Here is a 16,187-nt window from a genome sequence, read left to right on the forward strand (position 1 = left end):
CTGTTCCGGCATAGCTGTTCCCGGCCAATGTGAGAAGCCCACCGTGACCAACGTGTGTCTGGAGTCCATGACGGTGAACTGGGAGGAGCCCAAATACGACGGTGGCTCGCCGGTCACCGGCTACTTCATCGAGAAAAAGGAGACCACCAGCAAGCGCTGGGCTCGTGTCAACCGGCAGCCCATCCGGGCGCTGCCCCTGGGAAACAACTGGGACGTCACCGGCCTGCTGGATGGTGCCATGTACCAGTTCCGAGTCAGCGCCGCCAACGCCGCCGGTTGCGGACTACCCAGCCTACCCTCAGACCCCGTTCTCTGTAGGGACCCCATCAGTGAGTCATCTGGGACAGCCATAAGTCTGTGACTAGTTTTCATGAGTTCCCGAATGCCCGCAACTCGTTTTCATTCAAAATGACTTAAGCCAACTGTTTGTGCAATGCACAGAGCCCCCTGGCCCTCCCACTCCGAAGGTGATGGACTGGACCAGGTCAACGGTGGAGCTGGAATGGCTTCCCCCCCTGGTGGACGGAGGCTCCAAGGTTACCGGCTACATTGTGGAATTCAAGGAGGTGAGCAAGGAAGAGGAGGAGAAGAAGGCTCAGAGGAAGTTGCTTCTACTGAGCAGCGCCGACGATGACAAGGAACCGGAGAGCTGGGAGAAGGTAAACCGTGTCACTCACACCACACGCTGTAGTCCCAGGAAAGTTGACTTTCCCCAACTGATTAACGTGTCCTTCATTCCCACGTTGCCCTCTCTTCAGGCCAAGGACTCAGAGATCAGAGGAACCAAGTTTGTGGTGGCCGGTCTCAAAGAAGGTGGTTTGTACCGCTTCAGAGTCCGAGCCGTCAACGCCGCCGGGGTCGGTGAACCGGGAAACGTTTCGGAGCTGATCGAAGCCAGAGACAGGACAAGTAAGAACAGCGCTACTTTGACTTACTTGGGCTCCGGTTCAAAAGTTGGACAAATTACCAGCCATTGCTGGGTTGATTTTTTTTTTTTTTTTTTGCCTTGTTTTTGCTCAATTTCAAATCAGGAGCGACCTTTAGAGACGTCACCACTAGAACTGGAGTAATTGCACTTTCTGACACTCATTGAACGCAGCTGCCAGTCATAGCCAAAACCCCCGCAGCGAGCTGCTGTAGGCCGCAACTCACACCCAGGCCCTCACACGAGGACAAATCCTGAGGCCGCTCACTAGGCCACGCCCATTAAAGGCACGCATTCAACACTAATTACACAAATGCGCATGTTAGTGGCGTGGCGTGGCGTGGCGTGGCGTGGCGTGGCGTGGCGTGTACTCGCACGTTTTTGTTTTTGATCACCCGTCAATTCAGGGAAACGCACAAAAGTAAGTTAAGTTATGACCAAATGAAACACTTAAGTCAAGCTACCAGCATCAGTCTATTTGCTGTGATTCCATGAGAGCTGCTAGCTAGCTAGCTGGAAACCTCAGTGTGGTGTTTCTCACCAAGCGTCCGCTCTTCCTTCAGTTGCGCCCGAGATGGACCTGGACGCCTCCGTCAAGGAGAGGATCGTTGTCCACGCCGGCGGGACCATCCGCATCATCGCCTACGTGTCCGGCAAACCGGCGCCGCACATCAGCTGGTGCCGAGATGACGGCGAGGTGCCCAAAGAGGCCGCGGTGGAGACCACGGGCATCTCCAATTCGCTGGTCATCAAGAACTGCAAACGCCAGCACCAGGGCATCTACACGCTCTGCGCAAAGAACGAAGGTGGCGAGAGGAAGAAGGCAGTCATCGTGGAGGTCCTGGGTGAGTTCGAAGTCTACTGCCGTGACCTGGTCTCCTGAGAGTCCTTGTCAAGATTTTCTCCAGTTTGGCTGTCCACAACTCATTTTTAGGAGTCACTGATATTCCTTACTTATATTCCTATCGCTACTTGTTGGAACTCCCAACTTCTTCTCGTGAGTTTCAGAGCATCCGCAACTCGTGTTCATGACTCGCCGACTGTTCTGATTTCTTACGTGTGACATTTTTAACGATCGTCCGCAGCCGACCATCTGCAGCCCCAGTATTCATGGCTTGCCAACCATCCGTGTCTTTTATCTGTGAGTTTTGGAGTGTCCACACCTAGTTTTCATGAGTTTGCATCTCTGGCCTCCAGATGTTCCCGGACCAGTCGGCCTCCCCTTCGCCGGTGAGAACCTGACCAACGACTCGTGCAAACTGAGCTGGTATACCCCCGAAGACGACGGCGGCTCGGCCATCACCAACTACATCATCGAGAAGCGGGAGTCGGACCGCATGGGCTGGACTTCGGTCACTTATACGGTGACCAGGAACAACGCCGTGGTGCAGGGACTCCTGAACGGGAAAGGCTATTTCTTCAGGATCGCCGCCGAGAACATCATCGGCATGGGCCCCTTTGTGGAGACGGACAAAGTCGTGCTCATCAAAGACCCCATATGTAAGATTTGTTTGTTTGCGTGGATGAAAACGCCATCTTGTGCCATCCAGAAGTGCGCGTGACATCATGGTCAATGATGCTGTGGCTGTCGTGAAGTTTTGGCAAACTGCAAAGGACAACTCTTGTCTCCTTCCCATAGCCGTACCCGAGCGTCCGGAGGACCTGATCGTCACGGCCGTCACCAAGGACTCCATCTCGGTAGCCTGGAAGCCGCCCAAGTATGACGGGGGCGCCCAAGTGACCAGCTATGTCCTTGAGTGTCGCATGATCGGCCGAGACAACTTTGTCCGCGTGGGAGGTGACGAGAAGCTGATGGACAGAAAGTTCACCCTGAGCGGACTCAAGGAGGGCTCCAGCCACGAATTCAGAGTGGCTGCCGTCAACGTAGTGGGACAAGGCAAATTTTCCTTTGCCACCAAACCTGTTCAGTGCAAGGATGAGCTGGGTGAGTACTACGGCCCCGACGTCCACCTGACTGGGGTCGCTGCCATGCAATGCGCAAGGCTGCTTTTTTCAAGGAGAACATTTCAGGGAAGCGCGGGGCACACAAATGGCCAGCGGCCTCGAGTCGACTTTTTCTGCTGTTCCGTCCACCAGAACCTCCCAGTCTGGACCTGGACTTCCGAGACAAGATGACGGTGAAGGCGGGAGACAGCTGCATGCTGTCTGGACGCTACGGCGGCAAGCCGAGGCCCAGCGTCACCTGGACCAAGAACGAGGAGGAGCTGAAGCCTGATGCGGACTTAGCCGTCCGCTGCGGCGACACGCAACTCAGTCTGGACATTGGCAAGGCCAGGAGAGACCACAGCGGATGCTACTGCGTTAACGTGGACAACGCGGCCGGCAGGCGCAGCGGAATCTGCGCCGTCACCGTCGTCGGTGAGTGGCACACCGGGCAAGCGCTGAAAGAGTCCTGCTCACACTGCGCTACGCTCATCCTCCATCTCCTATGTTGCCAGCCCAAAGATTTGGGAATTTCTTCCGAAAATAATACAATTTTAACCTCTGAACGCTTCCTCCCTCCCGCCAGACCGACCTCAGCCTCCCGAGGGCCCAGTGATCTTTGAGGAGGTCTACAGAGACCACATGCTCATTTCCTGGAAACCTCCCCTGGACGACGGTGGCTGCGCCATCTCCAACTACGTCATCGAGAAGCGAGACACCAACCGAGACTTGTGGATGCCCGTCAGCGTGTCCTGCACGAGGACCACCTGCAGGGTCAGCACCTTGACCAAACCTGGCCGAGCTTGCGCTCAGCGCCTCGTGTAATTGTACCCTTTTGCCGATTCAGGTGCCAAAACTGATTGAGGGTCGCGAGTACATCGTCCGAATCATGGCCCAGAACATCTATGGCATCAGCGACCCACTGCTGTCCACCGAGGTCAAGGCCAGAGATGTGTTCCGTAAGTGATGTCCGCCTTTGGGCCGGGGGAAAGTCATGCCCTAAGTGAGGTGACAGGAGACGATGAAAATAAACAAAGTCACGGCCATTGAAATGCTACAACATCCAATAAATGGGTGGTGTTACAATACGAGAAACACTCAACGATGAAACCAAGTAAAAAAAAAAGTCACATTCAAGGAAAATGGTGCTTTTGTCAAAGTGAAGAAGTGTGTCTACTACAAAATCGTCAAATCATTGATGCAAGTGTGTTGTGTATTTGCGCCGCAGGGGTGCCCGACGCACCCAAGCAGCCCACCGTCAAGGCAGTGTACCAGGACCGCGCCCTGGTTCACTGGGAGCCTCCGGCAGATGGAGGCAAGCCAATCACCGGATACATTGTGGAGAGGAAGGAGACCATGGCCAACAGGTACCAAGCCACTCCATGGCCACTCAAGTTGAATGGAGGCGACTTTTAGGCTGCTCTTACCTATCGTCCAAAATACTGCTTTGATTTTCCGGCGCCCTTATTTGCTGCTCTCCAGAGTACCTTGTTTCACCAAAAGCTTTCAATGTTCATGTTTCCACTCACCAGCTGGATTGTTTTTGTTCGGCAGATGGGTCCGCTGCAACACAGAAAAGATCCATCCCATGGTGGAGTACATGGTCCTGGACCTTCTCAAGGGTTGCGAGTACGAATTCCGAGTCCGCGCGGAGAACGTGGTGGGCGTGGGTGACCCCAGTCCGCCGTCCAAGCCCGTCTTCGCCAAAGATCCCATCGGTGAGACACGGAAAAGGCTCGGTCGGCAACCTCAAATGTGCAAAGTAATGAGATTGCGTTCATCTGCTTCGGCTTTTGGGCAACAACAACAACAAAATACGTTTGGTTGTGTCACGAGAGCGCCATAGTCTTCACATTTCAAGGTGTCTCATAAAAAAAAAAATGACCAAAGTAATGCAATGAAATTCCCATTTTCTAAAAGTGACAGAACACCTTAAGAGCCACGCAGGTTGCGGAGCCCTCGCTGAATTTGAGCTCGGTGCCGTCTGCTCCTGGCCAGAATATCGGCGTCAACGTTGGCTTACACGTCACTCGGCAACCGCTCTTTTCCGCAGTCAAGCCGAGCCCACCGCAGAATCTCAAGGCCGTGGACCACACCAAGGAGTCTGTGACTCTGACCTGGGAGCCGCCCGCCGACACCGGCCGAGGCAAGATCTTCGGCTACCTGCTGGAGTTCCAGAAGGCCGGCGAGGAGGAGTGGCAGAAGGTCAGCTGCTTGTCGCTTTGTACGCACGCACACTGTCGGGAAGAGCAGGACAAAATGTTGGACTGCTCAGAGTACTTGGGGATTTTTCATGACAGCTCCATTTTAGTTTGGTTTGGTTACTTCTAAATGGTTTGTAGAGTGGCTTTGTTAGGCTGTCATTTCCACCCACCGCTTTTAAAATATCTTGCCTCCATCCTCCTCCAGGTGAACCACACTCCGGATTCTTGCCAGGGGACCAGGTTCAAGGTGGTGGGCCTGGAGGATGGCGCGCTCTACCGCTTCAGAGTGAAGGCTGTCAACGCTGCCGGGGAGTCCGACCCCGCTCATATCAAAGAACCGGTCAGAGTGATGGACCGACTCGGTGAGTGACTCGAACGTGGCCTAGAAATGTCCTACTGTGGTCCAGCGACTCAGGTTTGTGTTTGCTGCTCATAACCTTAGAAGCACCAGAGTTGATTCTGGATGCCGGCATGACCCGAGTGGTCAAGGCCCTGGTCGGCACTCACATCACTCTCATGGCGGCCATCAAGGGCATCCCCTTCCCCTCCGTGGTATGGAAGAAGAACGACGCCGACGTGCCCACCAGGGCTGACATTGAGACCAAACAAGAGGGCACCAAGCTGGAGATGAGGTTCTGCAACCGCGGCGACTGTGGAGACTACACGCTCACGGTCGAAAACCCTGCCGGCTCCAAGACCGTCACATGCACCGTCTTGGTCTTTGGTAGGAGTTCACCACAAACAAATCCACTCTGAGCCAATTTCTACTCAAATTAGGCTCGAAACCTTGACAGGCAAACTTGATATGACCTCTAAACTTGCGTCCAACTTTGGAACGTTCTACTCTGCTATGGATACTTACTTCGACTTCACGGCTCCAACTCTTCCAACAACAAGTTGTGCAATTAGGTTCTGAAATGTTCAAGCGTTGGACAAAAGTTTAGAAAAGGTCAAAGTAGGTTCACCGGCATTTTCAAGCAAAAGACCAAACTCGGCGAAAGCAAGTTGTGTGAGTGTTCTTATGAGTTGTCCTCATTTTGTGTTCAGACAAACCTGGTCCTGTCCAGCACCTTCGCGTCTCAGATGTCAGGAGCGACTCAGCTTTCCTGTCTTGGAAAGACCCGGAGGACAACGGAGGCGCTCGCATCAGCAACTTTGTGGTGGAGAAGAAAGACACGGGCTCCACGCAGTGGGTTCCCGTGTGCTCCACCTCCAAGAAACGCAGCATGATGCTGAAGCACCTGACGGAGGGACTGGCCTACACCTTCCGAGTTGCGGCCGAGAACCAGTATGGTCGCAGCGAGTATGTGGAGACGCCCAAGGCCATCAAAGCCATGAATCCGCTCTGTGAGTAGCCGCGCTCTGCATACTGCCGAGACCCGTTCATCAACGGCGGTTGCTCCTCCAACACGCAAATAAGCACATAAACAACAACCGCACACACCGAGTTGGAGCACCGCCGGTCTGAAGGTTGAACATGTTTTTTCCGCAGTCCCTCCCGGTCCTCCTAAAGACCTTCACCACGTGGACGTGGACAAGACGGAGGTGTGGCTTGCCTGGAATTGGCCCGACCGAAACGGCGGGAGTGAGATTACGGGCTTCTTGGTGGAGTATCAAGAAGAAGGAGCGAAAGAGTGGCACGAGTGGCAGACGGTCAGCATCCCGGAGAGTCACGTGACTGGTCTGGAAGAAGGCAAGACCTATCGCTTCCGAGTGAGAGCCGAGAACGCCATTGGCCTCAGCAGACCCGACACCACCCTTCCCATCCTCTGCCAGGAGAAGCTGGGTGAGATTATGACCCCGGGGGTAGGTAGGGAGGGAGGGTGGGAGACCCGCAGCGCAGGCTGACAGTAGACGCAGCATAGGAGTAATAGCTTAAAAGAGCTGGAGTGTGTGACGTGTCAAAGATGTCAGACCACAGACCCATGTTTCATTACAACACAGCTCAAACACTTTTGGAAACAGGAAGCAAGGGGGGTACACATGGCATAGAAGTGATCAGCCCAAAATATGCAAAGTAGTTTCAAAGAGGGAGCTAGTTTTCACTCTGCCCGCGTGTCGTCTGTCAACAGTGCCTCCGATCCTCGAGGTGGATGTCAAGCTGACTGACGGCATCATCGTGAAGGCAGGCACCACCATCAGGCTGCCCGCCATCATGAGAGGAACGCCAGTCCCGACTGCCAAATGGTCCATCGAAGGAGAGGAGATCACCAGCGGGGGCAAGATCAAGATCGACACCGACAACTTCTCCACCGTTCTCAGCATTAACGAGTGCACCAGAAACCACACGGGCACCTACCTGCTCACCGTGTCCAACCTCGCCGGCACCAAGACGGCGGCTCTGAACGTCACCGTTCTGGACGTCCCGGCGGCGCCCATCGGACCCGTCAACATCCTGGAGGTGTCCCCCGACGCCATGACCATCGAGTGGCGTCCTCCCAAGGATGACGGCGGCAGCCCCGTCACCAACTACATCGTGGAGAAGAAAGATTCCAACAAGGAGACCTGGGGAGGAGTTAGCTCTGGCAGCCTGGCCACCAAGCTCAGGATTGTGCGCCTGCAAAAGGGCGTCGAGTACGTGGTCCGCATCCGCGCCGAGAACAAAATGGGCATCGGGGCGCCCTTGGAGAGCAAGCCTACCATCGCCGAGCATACTTTCATGCCGCCGAGTCCGCCCGGTAAGCCGTTGCCACATGACATCTCCGAGGATGCCGTCACGGTCGGATGGACCATGCCCTTGTCTGACGGTGGCAGTCCGATCACCGGTTACCTCATTGAACGCAGACATAAAGGAGGGAAATGGATCCGCGTGAACAGGACGCCCTGCAAGGACCTCCGCTACCGAGTCCAGGGCTTGTTTGTAGGCAACGAGTACGAATTTAGAGTATTTGCAGAGAATAGTGCTGGCTATAGTGGACCCTCGCCCATCTCTGACCTCTGCAAGCCCTGCAGGCAAATCACAGTCCCGAGTGCCCCGATAAACCCCAAAGTCAAAGATTACAGCAAATCAACGGCCGACTTGGTGTGGACCAAACCCACCAAAGACGGCGGCAGTCCCATTCTGGGCTACACTGTGGAAATGAAGAAGGCCGACGGCGACTGGAAGAAAGTCAACGTGGACGACTTCATCAAGTTGTGCGTATATACAGTCAAGGGGCTCGAGCAGGGTGCCACCTACAGATTCAGAGTGTTTGCCTCAAATATGATCGGTGACGGTGAATCCAGCGAAGTTCCAGAGTCGGTCACGGCTCAAGACATTCTGATCCCACCGGAGATTGAAATGGACGCCACGTGTCGCGAGCGCGTCACCGTGCGCGTCGGACACAACGTCAACATTGTCGGCTATATCAAGGCCCGTCCGGAGCCTGAAGTGCTGTGGTCCAAGGGAGAGACTATTCTGGAGAACAGCAAACGTGTAACTCTGATCCAGAACCTACCTGTGGTCCAACTGAAGATCAAAGAGGCCACCAGAGCTGACCATGGTAAATATACCCTGAAGGCCTCAAATGTGGGCGGAGAGGCCTCCTGCTGCATCACTGTCAATGTTCTGGACCGTCCCGGCCATTGCCAGAATCTCCATACCACCTACGTCACCAAGGACTCCTGCATGATCAACTGGGATGCTCCAAAAGACAACGGTGGCTCTGAAATCACCAACTACATTGTGGAGTGCCGAGAGCCCAGCATCAGCATGTGGTCTATGATCTCTTCCCATTGCACCAACCGCAAGATCAAGACCAAGCTCATGGAGGGCCACCAGTACCTGTTCCGTGTCTGTGCCGAAAACAAGATGGGACCCGGGCCCTGTGTGGAGACCAAGGTCCCCGTGCTAGCCATCGACCCCATTGAAAAACCAGGCGAGCCCGAGAACTTCAGGGTGACAGACATTGGCAAGAGCTACGTCTACCTGAGGTGGAGGAGGCCTGACTATGATGGCGGCAGCCCCAACCTCTCTTACAACCTGGAGTGCAAAGTCAAAGATGCGCAGGAATGGGAAAAACTCAACACGGGCGTCCTAACCAACACTTTCTTTTTGGCGGACAAGTGTGTCGAAAATCAGACGTACACGTTCAGGTGAGTCAAACGACTTGCCCTGGCGGCTTAGGGTTTTCAAACAAATGTTTCAAACAAGTGTGAAAAGTAGATGCATTTTCTTCTGGGTGCTAAGCTGCCATGAATGGCTAAAGCACAACTTTTTTTTTTCCAGGGTGCAAAGCGTCAATGAAGGAGGAGAGAGCGGCTGGGTGAAATTGGCCGATATTCTGGTGCGAGAAGAGATCCAGAAACCGGTCCTCGACCTGAAGCTTTCCGGAACATTGACGGTGAAGGCTGGAGAGTCGGTCAGGATGGAAGCTTCCTTGAGAGGAAAGCCCCACCCTGAAGTCAAGTGGATCAAGGACAAGGCAATCGGAGACAACCCCAGAATCAGCTATGAGACCGGCTCTGACTACTCCAAGTTCCTTTTGACCAAGTCCCGACGCACTGACTCCGGGAAGTACATTGTCACCGCCACCAACTCGGCCGGAACCTTCACGGCGTACGCCAGCGTGAACGTCCTGGACGTCCCCGGAGCCGTCAGGAACCTACGAGTCACTGGCATCGGAGCAGACAAGTGCAGAGTCATTTGGGATGCGCCTGAGGATGACGGAGGCTGCGAGGTGGACAGCTACATCTTGGAAAAGTGCGAGACCAGGAGGATGGTGTGGTCCACGTATTCTGCCTCGGTTGTCACCGCGTACTGCAACGTGACGCGTCTGGTGGAGGGCAACGAGTATATCTTCCGAGTGCGGGCCGAAAACAAGATGGGAACTGGGCCTGCCGTGGAGAGCAAGCCCGTCACGGTCCGGACTCAGTTCAACAGACCCGGACCGCCCGACGCCCCTGAGGTCACTAAGGTCGGTTCTGAACACTCACGGTGGGCAGTAGTGGATTCATATTTAGAAAGTACGGATGTTGATTTTTCAAGTAAGATGTCCCAAAAATAGTAAATACTCTGGACAGCCAAAATGATGATCCTATTGGTGTCATGCAGATAAGCAAAGAGGAGATGACGGTGGTCTGGACTCCTCCCGAGAATGATGGAGGAAAATCCATCACGGGCTACATCCTGGAGAGGAAGGAAAAAAGAGCGGTACGCTGGGTGCCGTGCACCAAGAGTCCGATCCCCGAGAGACGCATGAGAGTGACCAACCTGATCCCCAACCACGAGTATCAGTTCAGAGTCAAGGCTGAGAATGAGGTCGGTCTGGGAGATCCCAGCAAACCCTGCAGACCTGTCACGGCCAAAGATCCCATCGGTGACTTTACTTTGACCGGACTGAATCCTGTTGGTGTGTCCTCCAGAGCAGTGGCACTTATTCATTTTGCTTTGTTCGTCCCCAGAACCTCCTGGGCCACCCGCAGGCCTGAAGGTGTCCGACAGCACCAAGACCTCCATCACCCTTTCCTGGTCTAAACCCGTGTACGACGGGGGTGCGCCAATCATCGGCTACAGTTTGGACATGAGACTGAAGAGTGAGGCGGACCCCGAAAAGCCCGCCGAAGGCTGGAAGAGGATCGACACCCATGGCCCACTGGTCCTTAAAGAGTTTACCATTGGACAGCTGGATGAGAAACAGGAGTACGAGTTTAAGGTGTCCGCCCAAAACCAGGTGGGCTGGGGACGTCACGCCTACTTAAAGGAACCTGTCTTCCCCAAGGAGATCCTGGGTAAGAACCTGAACTTGGTTGACATCATTTTTGCGAGCTTGTGTACCCTGTCCAGAACATGAAGCATAACCTTGAGTCTGTTTTTCACCGGCAACAGAGGCTCCCGAGATTGACTTGGACGCAAGTTTGAGGAAAGGTCTTTCGGTGCGGGCTGGCTGTCCCATTCGACTTTTTGCGATTGTCAGAGGACGCCCCTTCCCGAAGGTCACCTGGAAGCGCGTGGGGGTGGACAACGTTGTTCGGAGAGGTCACGTGGACCAAGTGGACACCATGTCCTTCCTCGTCATCCCTGAAAGCACCAGAGAAGATTCGGGAAGATACTCACTGACTCTGTCCAACTCGGCCGGAGAGAAGGCCGTCTTCGTTCGTGTCAAAGTCCTCGGTGAGAAAGAGTCACAACCTTTCTAGTAGACTGTGCAAAATTACGTACAGTCAAACGTGGGTCACAAATGTCCATTTCTAAATGCCATTCAACACCTGACGCAGTAGGCCAAATGGAATTTTGCTCCAGTCCCACAGCAAAGTTAGCTTTTTAGTTGACACCCGTGTGCATGTAGTGGGTGAAGCGGAGGGCTGGTGAAGCAGGCGTTGGGGGTTTAGCTTGAAAAGCGTATTTGGAAGAGCGTGAGCTGATTTGCAAATGTGGAATCCGTCTTCTGTTAGACACTCCTGGTCCCGTCGGTGGTCTGGAGGCGACCGACGTTACCAAAACCACAGCGCAGCTTTCCTGGTTGCCGCCGGAGAACGACGGCGGAAGCGCCATCCTCAACTACATTGTGGAAAAACGGGAGGTGGACAGAAAGACCTGGACCAAGTGCACAGAGGACCTGAAGAAGACGAGCTTCAAGGTGACCAACATGGCCCCTGGCATCGAGTACTACTTCCGGGTGATGGCGGTCAACAAGTATGGAATCGGAGTGCCTCAGGACTCGCCCAAGTCTTACCTGGCCAAGGACCCCATCAGTGAGTATTGCGATCATCCAATGATCCTTTGTACTCGTGTTCCGTACGCAAGCTATTGATACCGATTTCCAACGACACGCGGGCACGACGTATACAGTTATCTCCGCCGCCGTCGCAACACCTCGCAAACGATATGAAACGGATAAAGATAAGGTCCTGCACGTACTTTGAAGTTTGTATGTGATCAATTCTCTTCTTTGTGTCTCAACCCTTTTGATTGTAGAAAAAAAAAGTGTCTCATACATAAGTAAAGATGTCACCTAACACAGCGTGTAAGTACTTTCCATCTGCTGCTGGTTGTGGCTAAGACCTGCTATGCTTCTCAGGTGAGCCAGATCCGCCCAAGAAGATGGAGGTTTTGGAGATGACGAGGAACAGCGCCACGCTGGGCTGGCTGAAGCCTCTCCGAGACGGAGGAGCCAAGATCAATGGCTATGTAGTGGACTATCAGGAGGAGGGGGCGCCGCAGGACAGGTGGACACCGTACTCTGTGGTCAAAGACTTAACCATTGTGGTCGTGGGCCTGAAGGAAGGCAAGAAGTACAAGTTCAGGGTGGCGGCCAGGAACTCTGTCGGCGTCAGTCTTGCTCGAGAGGCCGAGGGAATCTTTGAGGCCAAGGAGCAGCTCAGTGAGTACACCGGCGGCGAGGTCGAGGTCGAGGGCAGGCATATCCGAGGTTTTATTTTCCCCAGGATCGCAAACAGAGAAATTCGTGAGGCGCTTTGACACTACATTGACACAAATTATCCCTGCACCCTTCTTCCTTGTCTTATCCCTCTCTTTGTCATTTTGCCTTGCCACCCAGTGAGTAGGCGGGCAAACCGCACATTCCGCGTCAATGCGTAATTTTAGCAGGTCATTGTTTGGACATGCCTGTTCTAGGAAGGACTCCAAACGCAAAAGTTGTGACAGTGTGCTAAGCCATGCCGATTGTCGCTCCCTCAGTGGCTCCCAAGATCATCATGCCAGACACGGTGACTGTCCGAGCGGGACGCAAGATGGTGATCGAGGCTCTGGTGGCTGGTAAGCCGGCTCCCTTCTGCAAGTGGAAGCAGGGCAGCGAGGACGTCCTGACGTCCGATCGCCTCTCGGTGGTCAAGACGCTCAGCAGCTGCACGCTGATCATCAAGAACGTCACCCGCTCAGACAGCGGCTACTACAGCCTGTCGGCGGAGAACAGCACGGCCAAGATCAACCAGATCCTCAAAGTCGTAGTCATGGGTCAGTTCAAAGCGTAGCTGGAGCTGCAGTAACTCTTGTCGATGAACTTGTCACTCCTTTCGATAAATAGGCTACGGCAACGGGTCTATTCATAACAATGAGTTGGATCTTTGTGCCGCTGCGCAGACATCCCTGGACCTCCCGAAGCTCCGCTGGAGATCACAGAGCAGGATATCGATGCCTGCACGCTTCTGTGGAACCCTCCTCAGGAGGATGGCGGCAGCAACATCACCAACTACATCGTGGAGAAGTGCGACGTGAGCCAGGGCGACTGGCTCACTGTCTCCTCGTCCTGCACCAAAACCAGCTTCCGGATGACCAAACTGATCACCGGCACCGAGTACATCTTCCGCGTCCGGGCCGAGAACAGGTTCGGCATCTCTGAGCCCACCTACTCCGAGAAAATGATTGCCAGATATCCGTTCGGTGAGTTGACGCCGCCGCCATCCGTGAGTCCCAAACGTTCTCAAACTCCTTCAAGTTCAGTGAGAGCAAGCGCTCTTCTGTTGTTGACGACAGAGCAGACAACATCAAAAAGAGTTCTTTGCAAAAGCAAACTCATTCTCTATCCGAGTTTTGAAATGATGCACGAAGACATTGCTAAGCTTTGAGCCGAAACTGGAGTTTACGTTTTTTGAATGCATGTGTCAGACCGCCTGGCTTTCATTTGCCCCCAGATCCTCCCAGTGAGCCGAGGAACCCTCGGGTAAACAAGATCAACAAGGACTTTGTTATCCTGTCCTGGGAGCGTCCCAGCAGCGACGGCGGAAGCCCAATTACAGGGTACTGCATCGAGAAGAAGGAGAGGAACAGTTTGCTGTGGGTCAGGGCCAACGAGTCCGTGGTCAAATCCACCCAGTACACCTGCACCGGTCTCATCGAGGGCCTGGAGTACACCTTCAAGGTGTCTGCCATCAACCTGGCCGGACAGGGAAAACCCTGCAAGCAGACCGAATTCGTCACGGCCAGGACAGCTGTTGGTATGAAAAGCTTCCAAGCGCATACGACGCTGCCTTGACTTATTCCAACATACCGAGCAATTTACCGAAATGTGGAGTCAGCATCTTATCCAAATCAAGTCGTGTGTATTATACACGGACGAGTAGGTGGGGAATGAAAAAAATGGTCACGCGAACTTAGATAGTCAAAAAGACTGGACCCCAAGACCTTGGGTCATGTGCATGGATGCGTACAATTTGTTGGTAGAAGCAAAATTGAGCTGCGGTTTTTGTGATGCAATGGTCTGGTCGGCAAAAAATTAGGATAAGGTCCTGTCCGGCCCAGTCGCCGATACACTCGAGGCCATTCAATCCAATCGCTCGCAAGGCACGGCTCTGAGAGGCACTCATCTGACGCATAAGTACATAAAGTCAAGGTACCGCTGTATTGTGAAGCCAGACCCTCTCGGAGAGCTGAATCCAAATTCCTTTTCACCAGACCCTCCAGGTAAACCCGAGCCCATGGACGTGACCAGGAGTTCCGTGTCGTTGGTGTGGACCCGACCCAAGCACGACGGTGGCAGCAAGCTTATTGGCTACTTTGTGGAGTACTGCAAGTTGCCCGAGGAGAAGTGGAGCCGTTGCAACAGCAACTGCATGAGTGTCCAGACCGAGGACTACGTGGTAAGCGGTCTGGAAGAGGGCCAACGCTACGTCTTTCGAATCATCGCCAAGACGGCCATCAACGTCAGCCAGCCCTCGGAGCTCTCGGATCCCATCGCCGTCATTGCCGAGAACGGTAAGACTCCACTCCACTCCACTCGAGTGGATTTAGTTTAAGGACAACCGCGGCCACAACTAAAGTGCTCTATGTAAATGCAACCCCAACAAAAGTCGAGTTCAAACAACAATGTCAACACAAAACATGAATGTTGAATGAATAGGACGCAGAGAGGGCAGAAACTCCAGCTGAGTTATAAAGTTCATCAGGGTCCTGGCAGAAGGACACAAATAACCACTATGGTCTTCTTCTTATTCCGTACAGTTCCTCCACGTGTGGAGCTGGGGGTCAACATGAACAACTTGATTGTGGTGAAAGCCGGGGCAAATGTCTGCCTGGATGCGGAAGTGTTTGGGAAGCCTCTGCCCAAGGTGAGCTGGAAGAGAGACAACGTTCCTCTCCATCCAGCAGAGGGAATGAAGATGACCCAGAAGAAACACGTCCACCTGTTGGAGCTCTACTCCGTCACCAGGAAGGAATCCGGAGACTACACTATTCTTGCCGAGAATGCCAGCGGCACCAAGTATGCCACCATTAAAGTCAAAGTTCTCGGTAAGTTGCCTGCGGCAATTGTAAGGCTACGAGTATTGGCATCTCAGCAAGTCGCTGTTTGACAACTATTCTGAGCATATTCAGCATTCAAAATGATTCCGCGACATTTTCTGTGCGCATGGAAAATGAACAGTGGGAACACTGTCTGTCTAAGTCTTCAAACCTACACTCCGGGTGTTCCTCGCAGACAAACCAGGTCCTCCGGCTTCAGTGAAAATCACCAAAGTGTTTGCAGACCGCGTCAAGCTGCGGTGGGAACCCCCGCTGGCAGACGGCGGTTCTGAAATCACCAACTACATCATCGAGAAGCGGGAAACCAGCAGGGCCAACTGGGCGCTAGTCACCGCCAACATACATGGACACATCACCGACTGCTCGGTAGAAAAGCTCATTGAGGGCCACGAATACCAGTTCCGAGTCAGCGCTGAGAACCAGTACGGCGTGGGCGATGCCACCATGACCGAACCGGTCACGGTCAAGAATCCCTACGGTGAGCGCACGCTTCCAGACGTCCACTATGTTTTCCAACCTGTTCATAGACTGCTACGAGTACTCCTGTCAGGATCGACTGATTCTAATCAGCGATCGGTTTGGTTCCCTCAGATGTTCCCGGCCCTTGCGAGCCACCCGTCATCACCAACATCACCAAAGACTCCATGACGGTCAGCTGGAAGGCGCCCGCCAATGACGGGAGAGCCCCCATCCTGGGCTACATGGTGGAGAAGCGCGAAGCCACCGAGTTGACCTGGGCCAAGGTGAACCGGCGGCCAGTGATCGACAGAACCATCAAGGCGAGTCAGCTAACCGAGGGCTCCGAGTACGAGTTCAGGGTCATTGCCATGAACAAAGCCGGTCTGGGAAAACCAAGTGATGCGTCCAGCGCGGCTCTGGCCGTTGATCCCGTCTGTGAGTATCTCTTTGGATGTGAGAGCCTGCGTTGGTTGTCATT

At 53.9% G+C, this 16,187-nt stretch overlaps 1 protein-coding gene across 3 annotated transcripts in view; it reads left to right on the forward strand.

Annotated features, from left to right (window-relative positions):
• ttn.2 (titin, tandem duplicate 2) overlaps positions 1 to 16,187 on the forward strand; it is a 163,836-nt gene that overhangs the window by 97,955 nt on the left and 49,694 nt on the right. For all 3 annotated transcript variants that reach the window (XM_037239939.1, XM_037239941.1, XM_037239940.1), the window contains 30 exons: positions 15 to 329; positions 442 to 659; positions 759 to 909; positions 1,489 to 1,770; positions 2,123 to 2,425; positions 2,565 to 2,870; positions 3,023 to 3,304; positions 3,456 to 3,643; positions 3,717 to 3,828; positions 4,098 to 4,236; positions 4,424 to 4,587; positions 4,923 to 5,074; positions 5,279 to 5,435; positions 5,516 to 5,797; positions 6,121 to 6,420; positions 6,566 to 6,859; positions 7,146 to 9,147; positions 9,281 to 9,968; positions 10,106 to 10,370; positions 10,456 to 10,782; positions 10,880 to 11,164; positions 11,446 to 11,745; positions 12,072 to 12,374; positions 12,692 to 12,967; positions 13,094 to 13,393; positions 13,645 to 13,947; positions 14,405 to 14,704; positions 14,951 to 15,238; positions 15,426 to 15,728; positions 15,842 to 16,144. In XM_037239939.1, coding sequence (XP_037095834.1) covers positions 15 to 329; positions 442 to 659; positions 759 to 909; positions 1,489 to 1,770; positions 2,123 to 2,425; positions 2,565 to 2,870; positions 3,023 to 3,304; positions 3,456 to 3,643; positions 3,717 to 3,828; positions 4,098 to 4,236; positions 4,424 to 4,587; positions 4,923 to 5,074; positions 5,279 to 5,435; positions 5,516 to 5,797; positions 6,121 to 6,420; positions 6,566 to 6,859; positions 7,146 to 9,147; positions 9,281 to 9,968; positions 10,106 to 10,370; positions 10,456 to 10,782; positions 10,880 to 11,164; positions 11,446 to 11,745; positions 12,072 to 12,374; positions 12,692 to 12,967; positions 13,094 to 13,393; positions 13,645 to 13,947; positions 14,405 to 14,704; positions 14,951 to 15,238; positions 15,426 to 15,728; positions 15,842 to 16,144 — 9,888 coding nt within the window. The remainder of the gene's footprint in view (positions 1 to 14; positions 330 to 441; positions 660 to 758; positions 910 to 1,488; positions 1,771 to 2,122; positions 2,426 to 2,564; positions 2,871 to 3,022; positions 3,305 to 3,455; positions 3,644 to 3,716; positions 3,829 to 4,097; positions 4,237 to 4,423; positions 4,588 to 4,922; positions 5,075 to 5,278; positions 5,436 to 5,515; positions 5,798 to 6,120; positions 6,421 to 6,565; positions 6,860 to 7,145; positions 9,148 to 9,280; positions 9,969 to 10,105; positions 10,371 to 10,455; positions 10,783 to 10,879; positions 11,165 to 11,445; positions 11,746 to 12,071; positions 12,375 to 12,691; positions 12,968 to 13,093; positions 13,394 to 13,644; positions 13,948 to 14,404; positions 14,705 to 14,950; positions 15,239 to 15,425; positions 15,729 to 15,841; positions 16,145 to 16,187) is intronic.

This window comes from Syngnathus acus, chromosome 21, assembly GCF_901709675.1.
Source record: "Syngnathus acus chromosome 21, fSynAcu1.2, whole genome shotgun sequence".
Taxonomy (NCBI): domain Eukaryota; kingdom Metazoa; phylum Chordata; class Actinopteri; order Syngnathiformes; family Syngnathidae; genus Syngnathus; species Syngnathus acus.